The sequence below is a fragment of the Pieris napi genome, chromosome 8 (assembly GCF_905475465.1).
Source record: "Pieris napi chromosome 8, ilPieNapi1.2, whole genome shotgun sequence".
NCBI classification, from domain to species: Eukaryota; Metazoa; Arthropoda; class Insecta; order Lepidoptera; family Pieridae; genus Pieris; species Pieris napi.
Genome location: NC_062241.1, coordinates 5,615,411 through 5,634,911, shown reverse-complemented (window position 1 = coordinate 5,634,911; position 19,501 = coordinate 5,615,411). Strand labels below are relative to the sequence as shown.

Sequence of the window (19,501 nt, the reverse complement as noted above, 5' to 3'; positions counted from 1 at the left end):
AGGTGTAAACAAAATAAGGATAAAGGAGACAAATGACAGCTATCAATCGACACCCGCCGCTCAAATGAAATCGTAATGGTTCTCATCACATTTGCACACTCGATTCAATTCAACTACGAGTAACGAATGTAATGGAATAAAAAAATGATTTAAATTCTATGTGTATATGTCACCGTAAAATTGTAAACACCGTTAGATTGTAATCTACCTGGCGAGATTGTAAACTGTCGAAAGATTGTGAACCTCAACGAACTGCTTACAATTTAATGTATGTATTATTATTCGGTAGATTGTAATCTATCGAAGTGAAACCGTCAAATTACAATCTTAAAATTGTCAACTGTCCGAAGCTTGTCCCTGATTGGTCGGCTTTATAGTAGTACGTTACGTTAAATTGTAAGGAGTACGATGAGGTTCACAATCTTTCGACAGTTTATAATCTCGCGAGATAAATTACAATCTAACGGTATTTACAATTTTACGTTACATACATTACATATATATATACAGTTGTATGAAACATTACTTTTTGAATTTCCGTTACAATCATGGAGTAGTTTGTTGATCATTTTAGAGTATAGGAGGTGATCGAACAGATTCGTAATAATATTTTTTTCGGCGGTAATAGAGCCCGTCACTAGTTTCTCTATTTCAGTTAACTCGGACAAACGGAATTTTGATATAACCATTTAGAAAAAATAACGCGTCGAATCTAGTTATAAACTATAACAGATAAACAGTTTATAATGCATTAATAACTTAATTAAAATTTCAAGCAAATCGAATACATAGAGGTTAAACTTTAAAAAAAAAAAAACCTCAAATACTTATGTAATCTCTTTTCAACTATTTATGTATCTCCTTCTTCTATGTACGTATCTTTATCAACGAAAAAACTAAACACATAAATAATAACGTTACCCTATCCATAATTGGCTTCGTATTCTTGATCCATGTGTCACATTTATGCAGAACAAAAACTCATGATATATCAAGTCAGAATTGTATCGCAAAATTATATTATTTTCCTCATATTTTATGTCTATTATCTAAGATATTTATTCAAACTGTCTTTAAAGCGGAGAATACAGCAACATGATGTAAGTATAACTCTGATAATTTTGCTTATGTTATTGTTATTTATCACGTCTTCAATAAAATATAAAAATCCATGTATATACTTCAATCTCATTAAGACAATCAGTTAGATAAGACGTTTAAGGATACTTTATTAAAATGTATTTCGAAAATAAAGTAGTTTTGATTACTGGTGCTAGTTCTGGAATTGGAGCAGAAATAGCATTGCACTTTGCAAAGCAATCTGCAAAGCTAGCATTGGCGGGAAGAAATGTTCAGAACTTAGAAAGTGTTGCCTCACTTTGTGAAAAAGAGAAAGGAGTAAGACCAATTCAAATAGTTGCTGATATCACAAAGGAAAGTGATGTAGAAAGAATTCTTAAAGAAACTATATACCATTTCGCAAGACTAGATGTGCTTGTTAACAATGCTGGAATGTCTTTAATCGGAGGTATTAAAGATAAAAGCCTAGATATATATGACAAAATTATGTCAGTAAATTTAAGAGCAGTATATCAATTGACATACCTTGCTGCTCCATATCTCATAGCAACTAAAGGATCTATTGTGAATATTTCCAGCATAGCCAGTAGCCACCCATTCAGTGATATGACGGAGTATTGCATGTCGAAGGCTGCTTTAGATATGTTAACCAAATGTGTTGCCTTTGATTTAGCTCAACATGGAGTTCGAGTGAATGCTGTAAATCCAGGTTTAGTGAAAACTAATTTAATAAATATTCTATTTCCCGAAAGTGATAAAGCAGAACAGTTTACTAAGGATGCTATGGCATCCACACCATTGAAAAGACTAACTGAAGCATACGATGTTGCTACATTGGTCATTTTCCTTGCAAGTGATAAAGCTAAAAGCATAACGGGATGTTGCTACCCTGTGGATGGTGGGAAACTTTTGGTTTAGTGTGGCACATTATATTAATCATTTGTTGCATAAATAAAAATAAAACACTAATTTAATTTTTATTTCTTTATTTAAAACCGTAGTCACACGAAATTTTTATGGCGTAAAACATAATTGAAAGTTTTAAAAGCATCACAAAGGGTTCGTACGTACGTAGTCCATCTGATCGCTGATGGTGTGCTTCTCTTTACCAAAGCCACCAAAATGTTAGAATGAAATGTTATATACAACTCGACATGTGGTTATTGTTATGTATCAAGACAAAGACACGAATATTACGGGTTAAAATACATTGCATTTATAATATACCATACTACTTCAACGATATTATTATAAAAATATATTAATAAGAACATTATACTTAGTATCTACTGTTTACAAAGTGATATAAATGTTATCAGTATGGTCACGGTAGGCCGATATGTATTAGGTCATATGAAATTGGCGTTTTGCATGGGAGGAAAAAAGTAGATGTTTTTTAATTAGAATATATTTAATTCATCAAAGTTCTATGCACTTTTGCCATCTTAAAGGTAGTTCATTGATCCCTTTGAAAACGATTTCGACTGCCCCATCAGAGTTGAATTACCCACCTGAGTTATTTTACCTGGCAAGAAGTTATCCAAATTTCGAAAATAATGGTAATCTATTGGAGCAGGGTACGGTGGATTCTTAGATATCCCATTGGAGCTCCTCTTACTTGGTAGCAGTCTGTTGTGGAGTATGAGGTCTAGCGTTGTCGGGAAGCAGCAGTGGCTTAGAGCGATTGACCAGCCTTGGTTGTTTAGCAGCTAGCTATTCCATCATGGTTTGCAGTTGTGCATCTGCCATGATCGTCTGGCCAGATTTAAGAAAGTTATAGTGAACTATCCCGGCACTAGTCCGCCAAACGTTTACAAATAACTTTTTCGAAGTCAATTTTCGATTTGGCTGGTTTGGCTGGATTAAGCTATTGCAATGAGCGCTGTCGATTATTGTACAGGATCCACTTACCATCACAGGTTGATTCGCTTTTAAATCCCTTCATCACTGTGCCAGTTCAGTAATGTAATGCAGCAGTTGACGCGCGTTTGTCGATTTCCTTCTCTAATTCGTGACCTTTCAAGCTTCTTCCCAATTTGCTTCAAGTCGATTAATACAGTCTTATCACTAAAACTGTAGCCTGCAGACGTAGTTCAGTCCACTTCCACAATAGCCTTCAATTCTTTGTTAACACCTTTGGTCTCTGGTTGTACACTGGGCTTGTTCTGCAGGTCGATTTTTCAGAATAAAAACGTTGAAACCAAAAATTCACCGTGTCAAGCTTTTGCGACACCGCCGCCATATATATCATGCGTCCTTCGAGCCGTTTCTGCAGCACTGGTGCCACGCTTGACCTCGTACTCGTGAATAACGTAAGATATTACATGTTTTCCGTTTTGTAAATAGAGTAACGCAAAGAAAAAAAATTTAAACGGGAAAATAAAATGAATCATAGTTTTCGAAAAACAAATGCACGAGTAAAAATAGCTGTTAAATTTGAATATGGAAATTCTAACCAAAGAGATATTTGAGGTCAAAGTGGCCAGTACGACAAAACACCAATTTCATATATATGGACCTAATATTTGTTTTGACGTTCCGTGTTCACCTTAGAGTATTAAGCCAGAAAGGAGACGCCATCACTCGAACGATGCTAATTATTTTTTCTGCCAAAACATCGGCGGGGGACGAGGCACTCACACAGACAAAATTTTACTACAGAAACAAATTGCACAATGTTTGTACACACGCACACAAACCTAATTTGCTTACACAAGAGTAACCGCAACGCACACATTTAAAGAAATCGTATCTTTACACGTTACATGTACAGCACACATACACAACAATCCCGACATAATTAGAGCTACCACCATGTCGATAAGGAATGTCGATAAAATTTATTTATTCAATCATTCAGTTGTTCATTCTATTCTGCAATAGCAGAAATATTCTAAAAAAAAATTTTTTCACACATGCGGTGGCAAATTGTGAACTAATGGCGCCACAAGCGACTGTACCCAAACTCTATGAATTGGTCAGTTTCAGTGTGTATAAGGATAAGTAGTGTCAAGTTCTTGCGTGACTCAAGCTAATAACGGACTTTGGTTTGGGTACCGTCCCTCATGGCTTCATTAACTTTCACTAAGGTGAAGTAGTGCATCAAGAAGGACACTAGCGCTCCATGTTTTTATTTATTTTATTTAAACAAACAACTGAATGTACATTGGACTTTTCTTTCTTCTTCTTTTCTTTCTGTTTTCTGTTTTTGCGACAGTTGCACCTTAGGAGAGTATGTTAGCGATAATTTCTAAAATATTTTAGAGAAAATTTGCAATACATTACTATACGGCTAATATTTAGAAGAAGTTATGCGCTGGTCTCCTCCATGACGCTCCATCCTAAATGTAATAAAATAGGCAATTAAAACAACGTACTTAAGAAAAAATATTTATTACAAAGAGGTTAAAAAGTACAACAGGGGGTTTCTAAACACATTGTCAATCAAAGTATTTATTTATATGAAAACATCATGTAACTGTATAATCATTTGACATTAAAAAAAAATATTTTTATTGCTACTACTTTTTTAAATAGCGTAATTGAAATCCCATGATGATTTTGAATTTAAAAATTTGAAACGACATAAGAAAACACAATTTTATTTTATACTAGGTACTAGTTTCATGTATGAAATAATAAGAACACTATTATTACTTACAAAATAGCGGATTTTGATAAGTTTTATTTAAATCTGCAAATCCAGCAAAACTTTTTATTGATTTTTGAAGTGAATGAGTTTTGTGAATATATGACGGATACATTTTTTTGGATCCTTTTTCTTAGAAAGGTAAGTGATTCTCGTGTTTACATATTTTTCCATAACAACCTTTGCCAGTTCTATGTTATGCGTCACATAATCGTTGTCAAAATAATGTTCCTCAATAGAATGAAAGAGTGTTTTCCCTACAAGTTTTTTTAAAGTTTGAATAACAATTCGTTTAGTGTTGTATTTAGGATCAACTTTTTTATCCGACGTAAGTGTGGCTCTAATCTCGAATTCACAAAAGCGACATAAGGATATTACCTCTTCTGAGGCATACATTAAGCCACCTCTACTTTTTTGATAAATCAAGCTTTCTTTACACTGCACGCCTAAAAGAGCCTTGACGCAGATACTGCATTTGATTTTTTTAATGATAGAAAAAACCACGTAGCCCGCTATGTATTTCACTACTTCCTCGCCGAAAGGAGATAAGTATGTGTAGCTATCTATATCTGTAAGTATCTGTTCCTCTGTGATGGAAAATTGTTTATCTGCCTCTAAATTAATACAGAATGACAAAGATGTGTCGTTGATTTTTTTTATCCCTGAAGAACAATCTAAAATTGATATTTTTTCTAAAGGAATACAATTTGTACCTCGTTCATTTCGGTTTAGCTCTGTGTGTACCAATAGTTTCTTATATATTGCTTCGAGTTGTCGCGCTGTGGGATTATCATTATACCCGCCATGGCTACGAACATTGGAAAAAAAAAATTCTATATGATCTTGGCTGATCTTATGTAAGGGCAGATACGTAAGTATTGTGCCTTGGTCTAACACTAAACTTTTGAACAACTTTTTTGCACTTTCAATGCACACGCAAAAACCTAAAAAACCTGTGTGTCTTGGAGATTTTAATATATTTACTTTTTTTAATGTGTTACCCCTAGGAATAACCACAGATAAGTTAGTTATGACAGCTTTTGCTTCATCTAATCGGTCAAATGCCTTTTGATAGTTTTTTGAGTTTAATGCCTGTTTGTACGCATTGGACCAAGTTTTTGAATCGAGGACATCAAATATATCGTTCATTAAAATTAAAAATTCAGCGGTTGGAGTTACTTCTTTGAAAGAAGGCATCTTCATAATGTCAGCACAAAAAATCAATGCGTCAGCTACGCTCTGACTGAAAAGTTGGGCAGCCAATGAGACATTCATTATTTTGGACTTAAAATAAATATGGTTCGCTTTTAATTTGTTGGCTAAATAAAACATTTCTTCCTCTTGTAGTTGGTGCAACTTTGTGATATATGACCATTCTATTTTTTTTTCATGGCCAGATCGATAAGTTAAAAAATATTCGTAAAACTCAAACGCATTTCTAACCAGTTTCAACATATGACACGGATCTAGAAAAAAGAAAATCTCTTGTCCAGTATGAGGATCTAATATTTTAGTCTGTAAATTTAGTGGATCAAGACAGCAGCCCAATTCTTCAGCCATGGCAAGATTACATTTTGTGCCGTCACATGTCAACGCCTTAATTTCAACACCAGTTTCATGAACGAGCTGGAACGCTATTGTGACAAGTCGAGCTTTTAAGTTAGCAGTCATACCTTTTATTAAAAAGTACCCAATAGGTACTTTCCATGTGGTATTGATGCCCACCAATAGAAACACTAGAGCATCAGTGGCTTTATCGGAATTGTCCGATATAAAATCAAATCCGTAGTCTACGTATCCGTAATGCCTTTGGGTACTAGAATTGTATTCGGTAAATTCTTTTATTTTCATTTCATCCATTATCAAAGAGCAATAGATTTTTTTGCCAGTATTACTGTCAACTCTCAATCTCAGTGCATTTAGTGCCTCTTTTGTGAAGCCTGGACGACCGTTAATAGTACTGTACCATTTTGACAATGTACGCGGCGCTGGTAAACAGGTTCCGAATGTTTTTCTTACATAACGGTAGGCTTTAGGTGAATAATAATTTAATGTAAGTGCAAAACATCTTAATTCAGGAGAATACTTAACTCTGGGTAATTTTCCAGTTTTGCTTTTTATAATTTGCCTTTTTATTAGTTCGGTCTCTTCAACGCCTATGGCTTCCAAAATTCTTCTATTTTCTTTATCTATTAAAGATTTTTTGGTTAACTCATCAAGTATTTCTTTTAAACTAGCAACTTTCTTTTTTAAATATCGTGTTTTCGACTGAAGTCTTTTAATTTGTTTGTTTTTTTGAACTATTATTCTTCTTAATTTACGTATTCTTGGTGTTTCTTGGTCCAATTTATAACAAGAAACATTAGTACTTGTAGTAGGTGAAACATGATTTGTTGATAACTCAGAGCGAAAAGTTGATGAGTGGGGTGGTGAACTAGCCGAGGTTTCAGTCTCAAATCTCATTTTTTTTGCTGGTTGGCAATCGGTTGGTTTTTCGAAGTCAGCCTACAAAATAACATTACTACAGTCCGTGAGGCGTAAGTTGAGCTTTGTATCTATGTGACTGCACACGGATAGTGTAGAATTGCAGTCGACTTGAAGCGCGCGCGTCCTGTGCTTAGGTTGAAGCCCTGTTTCTGTGTTTGAACCGGTTTTTACTGGTGTTTGATACTCAGTCTGAAAGGCGATGCGTCCCACTCCAATAACATGTCTCTATCAATCTTAAACACGGTTACAAAATTAGTTGCGCTTCAATAACAAATCGCGCCATACTTTGTTAACGCGACAACAAGTTTGTAATACTAAATCAGTGTTTCAATCTTGTACTGTCATACTTATATGACGAACGCGTTATTGAGCTGCAAATTAATTTTGTTATTGTGTTTAAGTTTGAAGGAGACAAGGTATAATGCTTTTGGCGATCACTTACACAAATGTAAAGCGGACTATAGTATAATAAATGTGAAAGTATGATTTTTTATTTGTGTTTGTTTCTCTTTCACGCTTAACGGCTTGACCGATTTCGATGAAATTTGGGGGGTGTAGGGAACAAGCACTACTAACACAGACTATGATTTATCCCGGAAATGTGTAAGGTCCCCAAGGGATAGTCAAAAAATTGTTACAATCCAAAATCCGCCCAAACGAATTCGCGAATAGAAGGTTGGTTTAAAATAACAATCATAAAGATCTATTTGCTTCGTATGTTGACAGAATAAATTTCTGAAAACCGTTATATTTTAAGGTATACATTGAAGTAAAGAATAGGTATACATTGGTGTTGGAAAAGCAATTAATCGTTTTTTAGTTACTCCAGTGGATGTTCAAAACTATATGGAATACATAATACGTTATTACAGATCCCTACATGTTTGCATCGAAACTAGATATAACTTACATTTGGTAATTTCAAAGTAGGTGTTGCTGATTCCTTTAATTTTCTTTTATTGTTAGCCAGCAACAAGAAACATGACGTATCAAAATGATCGGAGCAAACTTTACTTGTACGTTTGGGTAGCCATGTTCTGTGATTTTCACAAGCTTTTATCCATTGTTGTCGACGGATAGGGTCTTTTGGAAATCTATAATAAAACTGTTTTATTTCAAACTAAAAAAATGTATCCATAATTACATTATATTGTTCATTCGTTCAATAATTTATCGATAAAAAAATAGTATGTGTCCCCTCTCTACGTAAATGACGTAAACTGGCGTTGGTGTGGCTAACTACCAACTTAGGAAAATAACCATTATTAGGATAAATTCATGTGATAAATTTTTATAATTTTTCACGTCCTTTCTTCATTAATTAAAGACATTAGTATAATAAGAAAATTTTAAGTGTCGGGTAAACCTTCAAAGTACTTGTGAGCGAATCCACGAACAGGACAACTAATCAATAGTAAAGCATATTTACTTAAGTCATTGAACAATATGATCGCTATGTAAGTACCATCTGTTAGTAAAAAAATTATGCAAATAAAAAAATTAAGCCACAAAAAACGTCGTAGTGCGGAACTTTGCAATAAACTGGCAACATTGACTCGGCATTACTCGGCAATGAATATTTATTTGATTTTCACGTATTCTTATAATATACGATAATATTACTTAAGAAAATACTTACAGATGAAATGTCACGTTGTCTTTTTGTACACTCGATGTGTCAGACCTTTTTTTACAGCCGAATACACTGCATCCAGTCATTTTTGTCGGAGCTCTTTACACTAACAAGCGTCATACCGGAATGGCGCGGAAGGGTCGAGAAACAGTTTTATATAACGCGTATGTCCAGCGGGTTCGTACTTTGACAGAGGGGGACGCGCGTAAAGGCGACTCCTTTCTGGCTTAATACTCTAAGGTGTTCACACGTGCTTCCTACAAGTCTAGTGCTATAATCATCGAGGTAAATAGTTCATGATTTTCTTGATTCCAAAATCTGTGATGATATGGTATCAAGATAAAAATATACAAAGACGTGGTACTCTTTATCATCTAGTATAAGCTATAAGACGCAATTTAATAGATTAATTCATTATTGATATTTTTGTTCTGTAAGATAACGATAAGATGGCCTATACAAAAACCGATGAAGCTGAGTGGCATTGACACATCGAGAGAGACCGCACGGACAATGAAGAATTTGTATGGGCGCAACTTTATGTACTCGTAGGCTCTTTGTTTTACTTCTCTCAAGGATACATCTGTAAAATAATTAACATTTTACCTTTTATATGAAAACGTGGAATATTCAAGTTGAATAGTTAAATATATTTAGAACAAAATTGAATAAGTTGAAATGTATTTCATTTATATTTATTCAATTATGACCATGACTAAGATAAGTTACTAAAGTTCAATATACATAAATTGTAATAATAGTACTAATACATGTATTAATGTTTTCTTACCATTACAAGCCGCTATTTTACTACTTAAAACGTCGCAAGTTTTTTCATATTCCATATTAATCAATTCAGATAAAATTGCTGGCGTAAACAATAATGTCACACAATGTGTTCACAATTTTCAAAGTTAATGGAATCATGCTCCACCAGTTCTGTAATGATTGAACTTGTTATTAAAATAAAAGGTTAACTTATGATTAAATTATTAAATAATATATGTAATAATAATAATAGGTAATTTGCAAAAATAATATGATTGTTTCGTCACACGGCACGCCTTCCTTAGGCACCGCAGTAACTGTTACTAGCGATCATTACGTAGCGATGTTAAACAATTTTGTTGTGCCGGAGCCCCAAGAAAATAACGGGCCTGATGAGGAAACGTGGTTTCAACAAGATGGGGCTACCGCTCATACTGCTAGGGTGTCGATGAGCAGGGTCAGGGCTTTATTTCCTGGTAAAGTCATAAGCAGGTTTGGGGACATAGCCTAGCCACCTAGGTCCCCAGATTTAACACCAGCTGATTTCTTTCTCTGGGGCTATTTAAAAAGTCGAGTTTTTGTCGAAACGCCGACGAATATTTTGCAGTTAAAAATCGAGGAAGAAGTGACTTCGATTACAACAGAAATGCTGCAACGCCTAATAGCAAATAAGCGTCTACGTTGGCAGGAGTGCATACGCCGTGGTGGAAGTCATTTTTTTTTATTTTTTTTTTTTATTATAGAACGGGGGGCAAACGGGCAGGAGGCTCACCTGATGTTAAGTGATACCGCCGCCCATGGACACTCGCAATGCCAGAGGGCTCGCGAGTGCGTTGCCGGCCTTTTAGGAATAGGTACGCTCTTTTCTTGAAGGACCCTAAGTCAAATTGGTTCGGAAATACTTCAGTGGGCAGCTGGTTCCACATAGTGGTTGTGCGCGGCAAAAACTGCCTTGAAAAACGCTCAGTTGTGGAACGGCGGACGTCGAGGTGATACGGGTGGAATTTCGTATTCTGTCTCGACGTCCGATGATGAAATTCAGCTGCAGGTATTAATCCGAACAACTCCTCTGAACACTCTCCATGGTAAATGCGGTAGAAGATGCAGAGTGACCACACATCTCTACGCAACGCCAAAGGATCAAGCCGCTCGGAGAGGGATTGGTCGTCGACGATTCGAACCGCTCTGCGTTGTATACGGTCAAGTGGAAGGAGCTGGTACTGGGGAGCCCCCGCCCAGAGGTGAGAGCAGTACTCCATGTGGGGCCGAATTTGCGCTTTATATAGTTGCATGCGGTGGCCCGGAGTGAAGTACCGCCTCGCCTTGCTGAGCACACCAAGCTTTTTGGAGGCTAATTTAGCCTTTCCCTCCAAGTGACCGCGAAACTGAACGTCGTTCGATATGTCAACGCCAAGTATTCCAATGCTGGCTGTGGCTTTAAGAAGAGTGTTTTCGAAAAGAGGAGTAGCGACAAAGGGTGTTTTTTTAGCGGAAAACGCGCAAACTTGTGTCTTCTTGGGGTTAAATTGGACTAGGTTTTGTCTGCCCCAGTCTGAGACTCCACGTAGTAGAGTTTCGACTTCAGACACAAGTTTGTTCCGGTACTCATCAACAACTGCCCGAGAAATACCTGCCCGGCCAGTGTAAAGAATATCCCCAGTGCTGTCATCCGCATAGCAGTGAATGTTGCTAAGTTGCAACATATCATTGATATGCAGAAGAAATAGGGTCGGGGATAGAACACAGCCTTGTGGGACCCCAGCGTTCACAGGTTTAAGGTCGGAGCATGCTCCGTCGATGACGACATTGATGCTCCGATCGGCCAGAAAGCTGGAGATCCAATCGCATAATTTCTCGGGAAGCCCAGAGGCTGGAAGCTTCGAGAGCAGTGCTCTGTGCCACACCCGATCGAAGGCTTTCGCTATGTCCAAACTTACCGCCAGCGCCTCCCCCTTGGACTCGATTGCCTCTGCCCACCTATGGGTAAGGTATACAAGGAGGTCACCAGCTGAGCGACCACGACGAAAGCCGTACTGAGAATCGCTAATCAACTGGTGGCCTTCTAGATAACTCAAGAGCTGGCTATTAATAATGGTTTCCATTATTTTGGAGAACAAGGAGGTTATAGCTATTGGGCGATAGTTGGACGGATCAGAGCGATCGCCTTTTTTTGGGATCGGATGTATCGAAGCGGTCTTCCAGCACTTCGGGACAGTGCCGAGCGAGTACAGGTACCGGAAAAGGCGCGTTAAGACCGGAGCCAACTCAGGAGCACAAGTACGCAGCACAATTGGGGGGATACCATCCGGCCCGCTCGACTTATGAATGTCCAAGGAAGATAGTGCTTTGCGGACAGCACGTTGCCGGAATGTGATTTCCGGCATCGAGGAATCACACCGCGAAATGGTCGGTGGTGATCTCCCTCGGTCATCCAAAGTCGAGTTGGACGCGAAGAGACAGCCCCAAAGGTCGGCTTTCTCCTTCGCGGTGTGGGCCAGAGAGTCATCCTCCCTATGCAGTGGCGGAATGGAGGGCTGACAAAAATTCCCCTGGACAGCTTTGGCGAGAGACCAGAAGGCTCGAGTCCCTGAAGGGAGTTGGGCCAATCTCTCGCCAAATCTGGCAATGTGCTCTGACTTTGCCTTAGTGATTTCCAGTTTGAAGGACCTGGAGGCTGAGTTATATGCTGTTTTAAGTTCGCTGGTATTGGCATCACGAGATTTCGCCGCTTCCGCCCATGCCTTAAAGCATTCTCGCTTTTGACGCGAGGCCGCCTTGCAAGAACGTTTAAACCAGGGCTGAGACTTGCCACCGATCGGCACCGCAGAAAATGGAATAAAGAGTTCCATGCCCTGCAGAACCACTTCGGCGACAGAGGCGGCGACGGAATCTGGAGCTTCCGGCGAAAAGCACATAGGCCCCCAAGGGTAGGACGCAAAGAAAGACCGCATCCCGTCCCAATCTGCTGACTTATAGTGCCAAATACGGCGACAACCCATAAAGCGGGGCCGTGAAGGGCGCGTAGATGGCACAGTACTCCGGACCACACAATGATCTGATGAACCCAATGGCGGGTCAACAGAGACTTGATAGTTCTCCGGATGTGAAGTCAGCAGAAGGTCCAACAAAGAGGGTTTATGACCATCCACATCTGGTATTCGCGTAATCGCAGGGACCATTTGTGTCAGGTCGTAGGCTAAAGCAAAGTCGTGAAAGGATCTTCCTGCGTGATCGGTAGTTTCAGAGCCGAGCCAATCGGCATGGTGGGCGTTAAAATCGCCAAGTATCACGATTTCAGCGGTAGGAACCCTTTCGAGCAGGGAATCTGTAGCCATTTCATCTCAGCGACGTTATTTTTCGTAAATAATATCCGCATTAGTGAGCTTGAATTTTGTATTAATTAAAACAATATATATGCAACGGTTGATTTTTAATTATTTTACCAAAGTTAAATTCTGGAATGAGACACCCTGTATAAGATATGTATTAAATAAAAGGAAAATTTGTACAAACAATTAGTTCAAACACTTACACTTTCGTAGTAAACTATAATTATTTGATAAAAAAACAGGACAATGTTCGGGTAGTTAGCTATCAGAATACCCAACATCTGAAATCAGTATAATATGTAAAAATATATAATTTTTATTCAGTATATAAAAAAGTAAATTGAAAAAATACTTGACTTACCCCAATTTGCATTTGCTTGCTGGTTTTGTTACATTGGTTTAACAATTTCTTATAGGCGCTCAATGTCGACTTAACGATAAATATTTTGTGTTGTATATGATTCTTTCCAATCACACTTATATTCAGGTTTGTACTTTCGAACGCCAGCCTTAATGATTTCATACGTTCATATGTTACATCGAAAAAGAGTATCTTCGGTATATTTGCCAAAATCGTAGATATATTAATCACTAATAAGTGAATAACGTAATATGACAAACTAAAAGAGTGTTTCGATAGAACTGTTGCAATAATTGTTGATATTTGAATTACTATATAAGTTATAACGCGATAAGACAATGTTCCTTGCAACCGACAATCTGCGACAGAAGTTATGGCCTCGATTATAAAGCCTTCAAAAAACATGGACAGATTAAAGTTAATAAAAAAAACCAATGGTAGATAAAATAAAGGCATAAGTGGGTTTTTTTCGACAAAATAAGTAAAATTGTACATCATTACTGCGCCAAATGCTATACAATAAAGCTTTCTCAAGATTCGAATGATATTCGATGTAGAACCAAAGTAATGTCCAAACAGTAATCGAAAATACATAAATGTGCTAAAATTTACACTGGAATTAAATTTTAAAAACATTTTGTAAAAGTACTTGATCCGATGTGTAAGTGTTCGATACTAAAGCAAATTAATCGATCGCATGTGTTAATTAACTGAATGAAAACAATACTTTCGACGTAGTGAACCGACGATTTGATATAAACTATAGATAAGTACATAAATTTGTAGTTAAGCCCAAGAGCTTGGTAATCAATGTCTTTTCGAATTCCTGGATTCAATTCACGTAAAAATAACTATTTGCAAATACCAAAAGTCTGATAAGCTATAAATGAAAGTAAATATTTTATGATCAATTGTATTTAGTAGGCCCTCGGCATCTAGAGCATAATTTTTGGGATGGCATTTATATTCATAAGTAACTTTAAATGTACTGTTATAATTCTAAAAAAATATTTAGGATAGTACTATAGCACTCCAAAATAACTACCACACACATGGCTAAGTCCAAATGCCCGAAAATTCAGTATAGACTGCATATTAAATTATTCTTACTAACAACGTTGATATTCGCTAACCGTCACGGTTAGATGGAGTGAGTCCCAACTACATAATGGCGAACCGTACTTTGTCTTACAGAAGCAACCGATTGAAAGAACGATTTGGCATTCTGATAAGCTTGGAGGTTATTGTTTATAAGAATGCCAAATGAATGCTTCACGACTGATTTGAGCGCAACCGCCGCTGCGAAAACCGCTGTGGGAGTTCGAAAATTGAGTTACAGAATCGCAAGGCTGACATCGCTTTAAAACCCTTCCTACGCTCTGACGCCTAGGCGAGATTGACTACAACATGCTAGCCCAACCATCGCCGCAAAAGTTAAGATACCACACTTAAAGATTTATTTCATTATTGAAAAGCAAAAGAAACCCAAACAATGACATAGGTAATCGAAGTTGGTACTACATACATACTCTTGTCAATATTAACTTTCATAAAAATTTTATTTAATGACAATACTTTTATTGTAATTACAATTAGTCATATTATTACTTTACTTTGAATAATTTTATACTGTGCCTATTAGGGTCACCAATATTCTACAAACTACGAGATTCTGTTTTTAACAAATGCGAGAAATGCACTAAAAAGTTTTTGACGTGACAACGTCTTATAAATCGATGGAGCCGGCTGCACCCACGAAAAAACATGACTCATGCGGCGTTACCTCACTCTGAGGCGTTACCCCGCTCTGAGGCGTTACCTCGCTCTGAGGCGTTCCATTTAAGGCTTGAAGTGCAAGCGAGAGTGCGAAGCGACAGAGAGGCACAATCGGACTCCGCGCTCTTCAGCGTTCGACATCTGTCTCTCTCCTACTTGAGTGAGCGATTCGTGACGTTGTCACGTTCAACTATCGTCAGTAAACCGACTTTACAGACAACCGATTTTTAATTGTTTAAGAGAACATTGTAAAGTAAAAAAGCGTGTGTGTGTCAGCTACGACGCACGATTGGAGTTTACTCCTTACGAACGATAAAATGGCGATAATGTTCTGTGGCTGTCGACCATATTTTTATACTAAAGGTGGTAAGATGTGGTTTTGTGGTGGTTTTTATAATATAAATGTTTGTAGTAGTAATAAAACGTACCTACATCATCTATGCCCAAATAGGATTTTCTTTCTGTGACCAAAGTTACCTTTATAGTAACAGAAGAATAAGAATGAACAATCTTTTTAGTTTTAATTTCACTGACCATTGCTATTGACAAAACTCTATGGCACGCTAGACAATCTACTTTTATTTTTTACACCTGTCAACACTGACAATGTTGTAACGTGGCTGTCAAAACGTGAATTCAAAATAGAAAAGTCTGTGTAATGTATTCCATCTCATTCTTTAACACGTTCAATCCTACAGATATATATGTTTGTCTCTTTCTACATAACTTTTCGTGTTACACTTGATTTTACTCCTCATAAAATTTCCGTTCCGGGCCTTATAACTCAAATCGTTTCTTAAGGAGTAAACTCCAAAAATCATTTAATCATATAGGTAACATAATGTACACTTATGACTCGTCAGTAAAGAAATACATATTAATGCTTCTAATTTTACATTTACTGCCAGTTCTTTTTTTGTTATTTTATTGAACCCCTCTAGGTAAAAATGTAGCGTATATTTATTGTATCAGTATTTTAAACTCGCGTTTTGAGTCTAGTTGTGTGCAGCTATATTTACATTTTGTATATTAATAAATAATTACTGTAGAGATAGATCGCCACGAATAGATAAAAGTCTAATGTATCTTCTACCTACATTTATCATATTAATATAATTTTTAACATTAAGCTGACACCTAAAGTATGGATCAAAGTCTCGTTTTTTTGGGAACTTCCACATTTAGTTATCTACAAAAAATAGTTGATGGTACCTCTACTACATTACGGAATTTGTTCGGTATCATAAAAAAATCTCATAATGTGATTGAAATATTTATTTAATTAAATGAAATAATTGCTAAATACAATTAAATACATACATTTTCTGTGTATTTTCTTTTAATTGTACAGTATCACTAACTCTAATTGTTCGGTATCATAAAAAATCTCATAATGTGATTGAAATATTTATTTAATTAAATGAAATAATTGCTAAATACAATTAAATACATACATTTTCTGTGTATTTTCTTTTAATTGTACAGTATCACTAACTCTAATTGTTCGGTATCATAAAAAATCTCATAATGTGATTGAAATATTTATTTTATTAAATGAAATAATTGCTAAATACATACATTTTCGGTGTATTTTCTTTTAATTGTACAGTATCACTAACTCTAATTGTTCGGTATCATAAAAAATCTCATAATGTGATTGAAATATTTATTTTATTAAATGAAATAATTGCTAAATACATACATTTTCGGTGTATTTTCTTTTAATTGTACAGTATCACTAACTCTAATTGTTCGGTATCATAAAAAATCTCATAATGTGATTGAAATATTTATTTAATTAAATGAAATAATTGCTAAATACAATTAAATACATACATTTTCTGTGTATTTTCTTTTAATTGTACAGTATCACTAACTCTAATTGTTCGGTATCATAAAAAATCTCATAATGTGATTGAAATATTTATTTTATTAAATGAAATAATTGCTAAATACATACATTTTCGGTGTATTTTCTTTTAATTGTACAGTATCACTAACTCTAAGCCGGTCTGTAGGTTTAATTTTATTAATTTTCATTAATTTTTATATCTTTGGCTTTTATTCTGTAACAGAACAATCAGGTGGCCGATACAAACACCAATAAAACTCAATGGCATCGACATATTGAGTGAGATCGCTCGACCAATCACGAATTTGTACGGTCGTAATTTTACGTAGACATATGCCTTCTTCTGTACTTCTTTTAAACACTCATCTATGAAAGAATTAAAACATTATTATCTCACATACTCTCTTTTTTGTAACGGTTTTTATTATATTATTTTATGGTAAGCCCTCATCAAGCCAAACATCCTCAACTTTTTGTGAGCTGTTGTCTATTAATTTGACTTTTATGCACATTTTCTCGAAACGTTGTCTAAAACATATTATGTAGCTCATATGTAAGATATGTAGCCTAGCAAGGGTAAAAAGGCAACAAAAATTATCTATGAAATAGACAGTGTATGATCGTACTACGTATACCCAAAATTATGACCACTATTGGTTTCTGACGAAAAATGCTATGAAGGTAAGGTGTTAGAGACCGTGAATAGTGAAAAACAGTTATGGGTGAGGCTCAAACCCACCTAGGATTATTGCGTGTTAGGAAACGATAGAAAGGGTATTTGGAGTTCGTAGAAATCGTAGATTTTTAGCGTTGAAATATATTTTGGCGTAGTTTGCTTACCAGTGCAGTTGGCTATCTGCTTTCTCAGAGTCTCTCGTATTTTATCGTACTCAACATTTATTAATTCCGATAAAATAGCTGGAGTAAGAAGCAAGATCAACGTGTACTGTATTTTAAACCATAATGGGAAGAATAATGTCAGATCCTTTAAGAAAATAAGATTAATTTTATAAATCAACTGACGTATTGAGAATTCAGTGCCATTATTCAATAGCACCATTGTTTATTTTAATACAAACTACTAAATAATTGAATTAAAAAAGTACTAACGTCTGTATAGATAGTTAGAATTCCTTTATAAACATACAATACAACATTTGGATAGTTAGTCACAAGGATGCTCAGTATCTGTAAACAAAAACAAACTTTAAATGTTTTTTTTAAGACTAACATGTACTAAACAAATTCTTACCCCAATCTGCATCTGTTTGCTAGCTTTATCAAAGCAATTCATTAAGTGCTTGTATTGGCACAAACACATGTTTAAATGAAATTTCTTCCGATTTGTTCGGCTCTTTCCGATTACGTTGACAATTGGGTAATCATGTTCGAAAGACATTCTTAGTGATTTCATACGTTCATACAACACATCGAGGAATAAAATTTTAGGTATACTACCCAAAGCTATGGACAGACAAATTATAAAAAGAAAAGGTATATCAGAGCGCACATGGCGAAAATATTTGAAAATAATCGCTCCTCCTGCGCATACGTTTAAAACTTGTAGGAAGAGAAATATTAAGATGCGATATGAAATGGGTCCTTGAAATCCCATAAGCTTATCAATTATTTTGTACGATGAGATGCTCTCAATAATAGAGTCTTCATACAACATAGATAAAGAAAACGTTACGAAGAATTCAAATGGAATGTAATATGCGGGTTTAAAGGGGTCACTTTCGTGAAAGTTAAAAAAATAAAGTAGAACCACAATACCGGCTATAGAGCAATATATTTTTTTTAGGATTTGACAGATTTGCGACGAATCAGATTTAAAATAATTTCCAAACAGTAAACGTAAATACATAAAAATATTAAACAGTGTGTGTGGCTTCATTTTAATCTGTGTTTGAAGAACCAATTCAAATAAATGTTTATGCGGTACTAACGTTTTAAATGACTTCGCCGTATAGAATTCATTATTTTAAGTGTATACGGACATATGATTACATGTAATGTTTGTACTCAAGGTTCATACTTTAATCTCTATCTATCATTATGTAGGCACTATTAAACTTAATTATTGACAAGTGTGTACCATAAAGTTAAAATAAATAGCTTAGATCCTTGTGCAAGATTACCTAATTTCTTTGTGATGCGTTTATGATTCTTAAGTATATTGTTTAGTTACTTAATGATTGCGTAGACTCCTATTTTTAAAAATTAGGAAAACTGTCCGAAAAGCCTAGATAAACCTTAACTAGGCTTTTAGGAATCAAAATACCCTTGACGACGTTGCAACCCGTAGAAGCTCTTTTTATAAATTACTACTGCGCTGAGATTTATCGCTAGCATACTTTAAATCGAGCAGCGTTGACCTAGTGGACTTAACGAGTGACTCTTACCTCTGAGGTCGTAGGTTCGAACCCCGATTGTGCACCAATGGAATCGTGAGGAAATCACCAAGCCGACACGACGGCGGTAAAAGACGATGTCGTGTGTCGGGCATAATGATAAAAGGTTCACCACCTATTTGTCTAAGAGGAGAAAATGATCACGAAAGAGA

General features: G+C 35.9%; 2 protein-coding genes across 2 annotated transcripts; one reads left to right on the top strand and one right to left on the bottom strand.

Moving 5' to 3' along the window:
- Nucleotides 1-1,176: 1,176 nt before the first annotated feature.
- Nucleotides 1,177-2,054, top strand: LOC125051814 (uncharacterized oxidoreductase TM_0325-like). Its single transcript, XM_047652387.1, has one exon. It carries the CDS (start codon nucleotides 1,237-1,239, stop codon nucleotides 1,996-1,998), a length of 762 nt encoding a protein of 253 aa, XP_047508343.1. The 5' UTR covers nucleotides 1,177-1,236; the 3' UTR covers nucleotides 1,999-2,054.
- Nucleotides 2,055-17,077: 15,023 nt separating this feature from the next.
- On the bottom strand, nucleotides 17,078-18,334 carry LOC125051478. The gene is made up of 4 exons (XM_047651782.1): nucleotides 18,188-18,334; nucleotides 18,046-18,123; nucleotides 17,776-17,920; nucleotides 17,078-17,301 (listed from the first exon to the last, which is right to left on the bottom strand). Exons 1-4 carry the CDS (start codon nucleotides 18,332-18,334, stop codon nucleotides 17,123-17,125), a joined length of 549 nt encoding a protein of 182 aa, XP_047507738.1. The 3' UTR covers nucleotides 17,078-17,122.
- Between the last annotated feature and the right edge of the window lie 1,167 nt (nucleotides 18,335-19,501).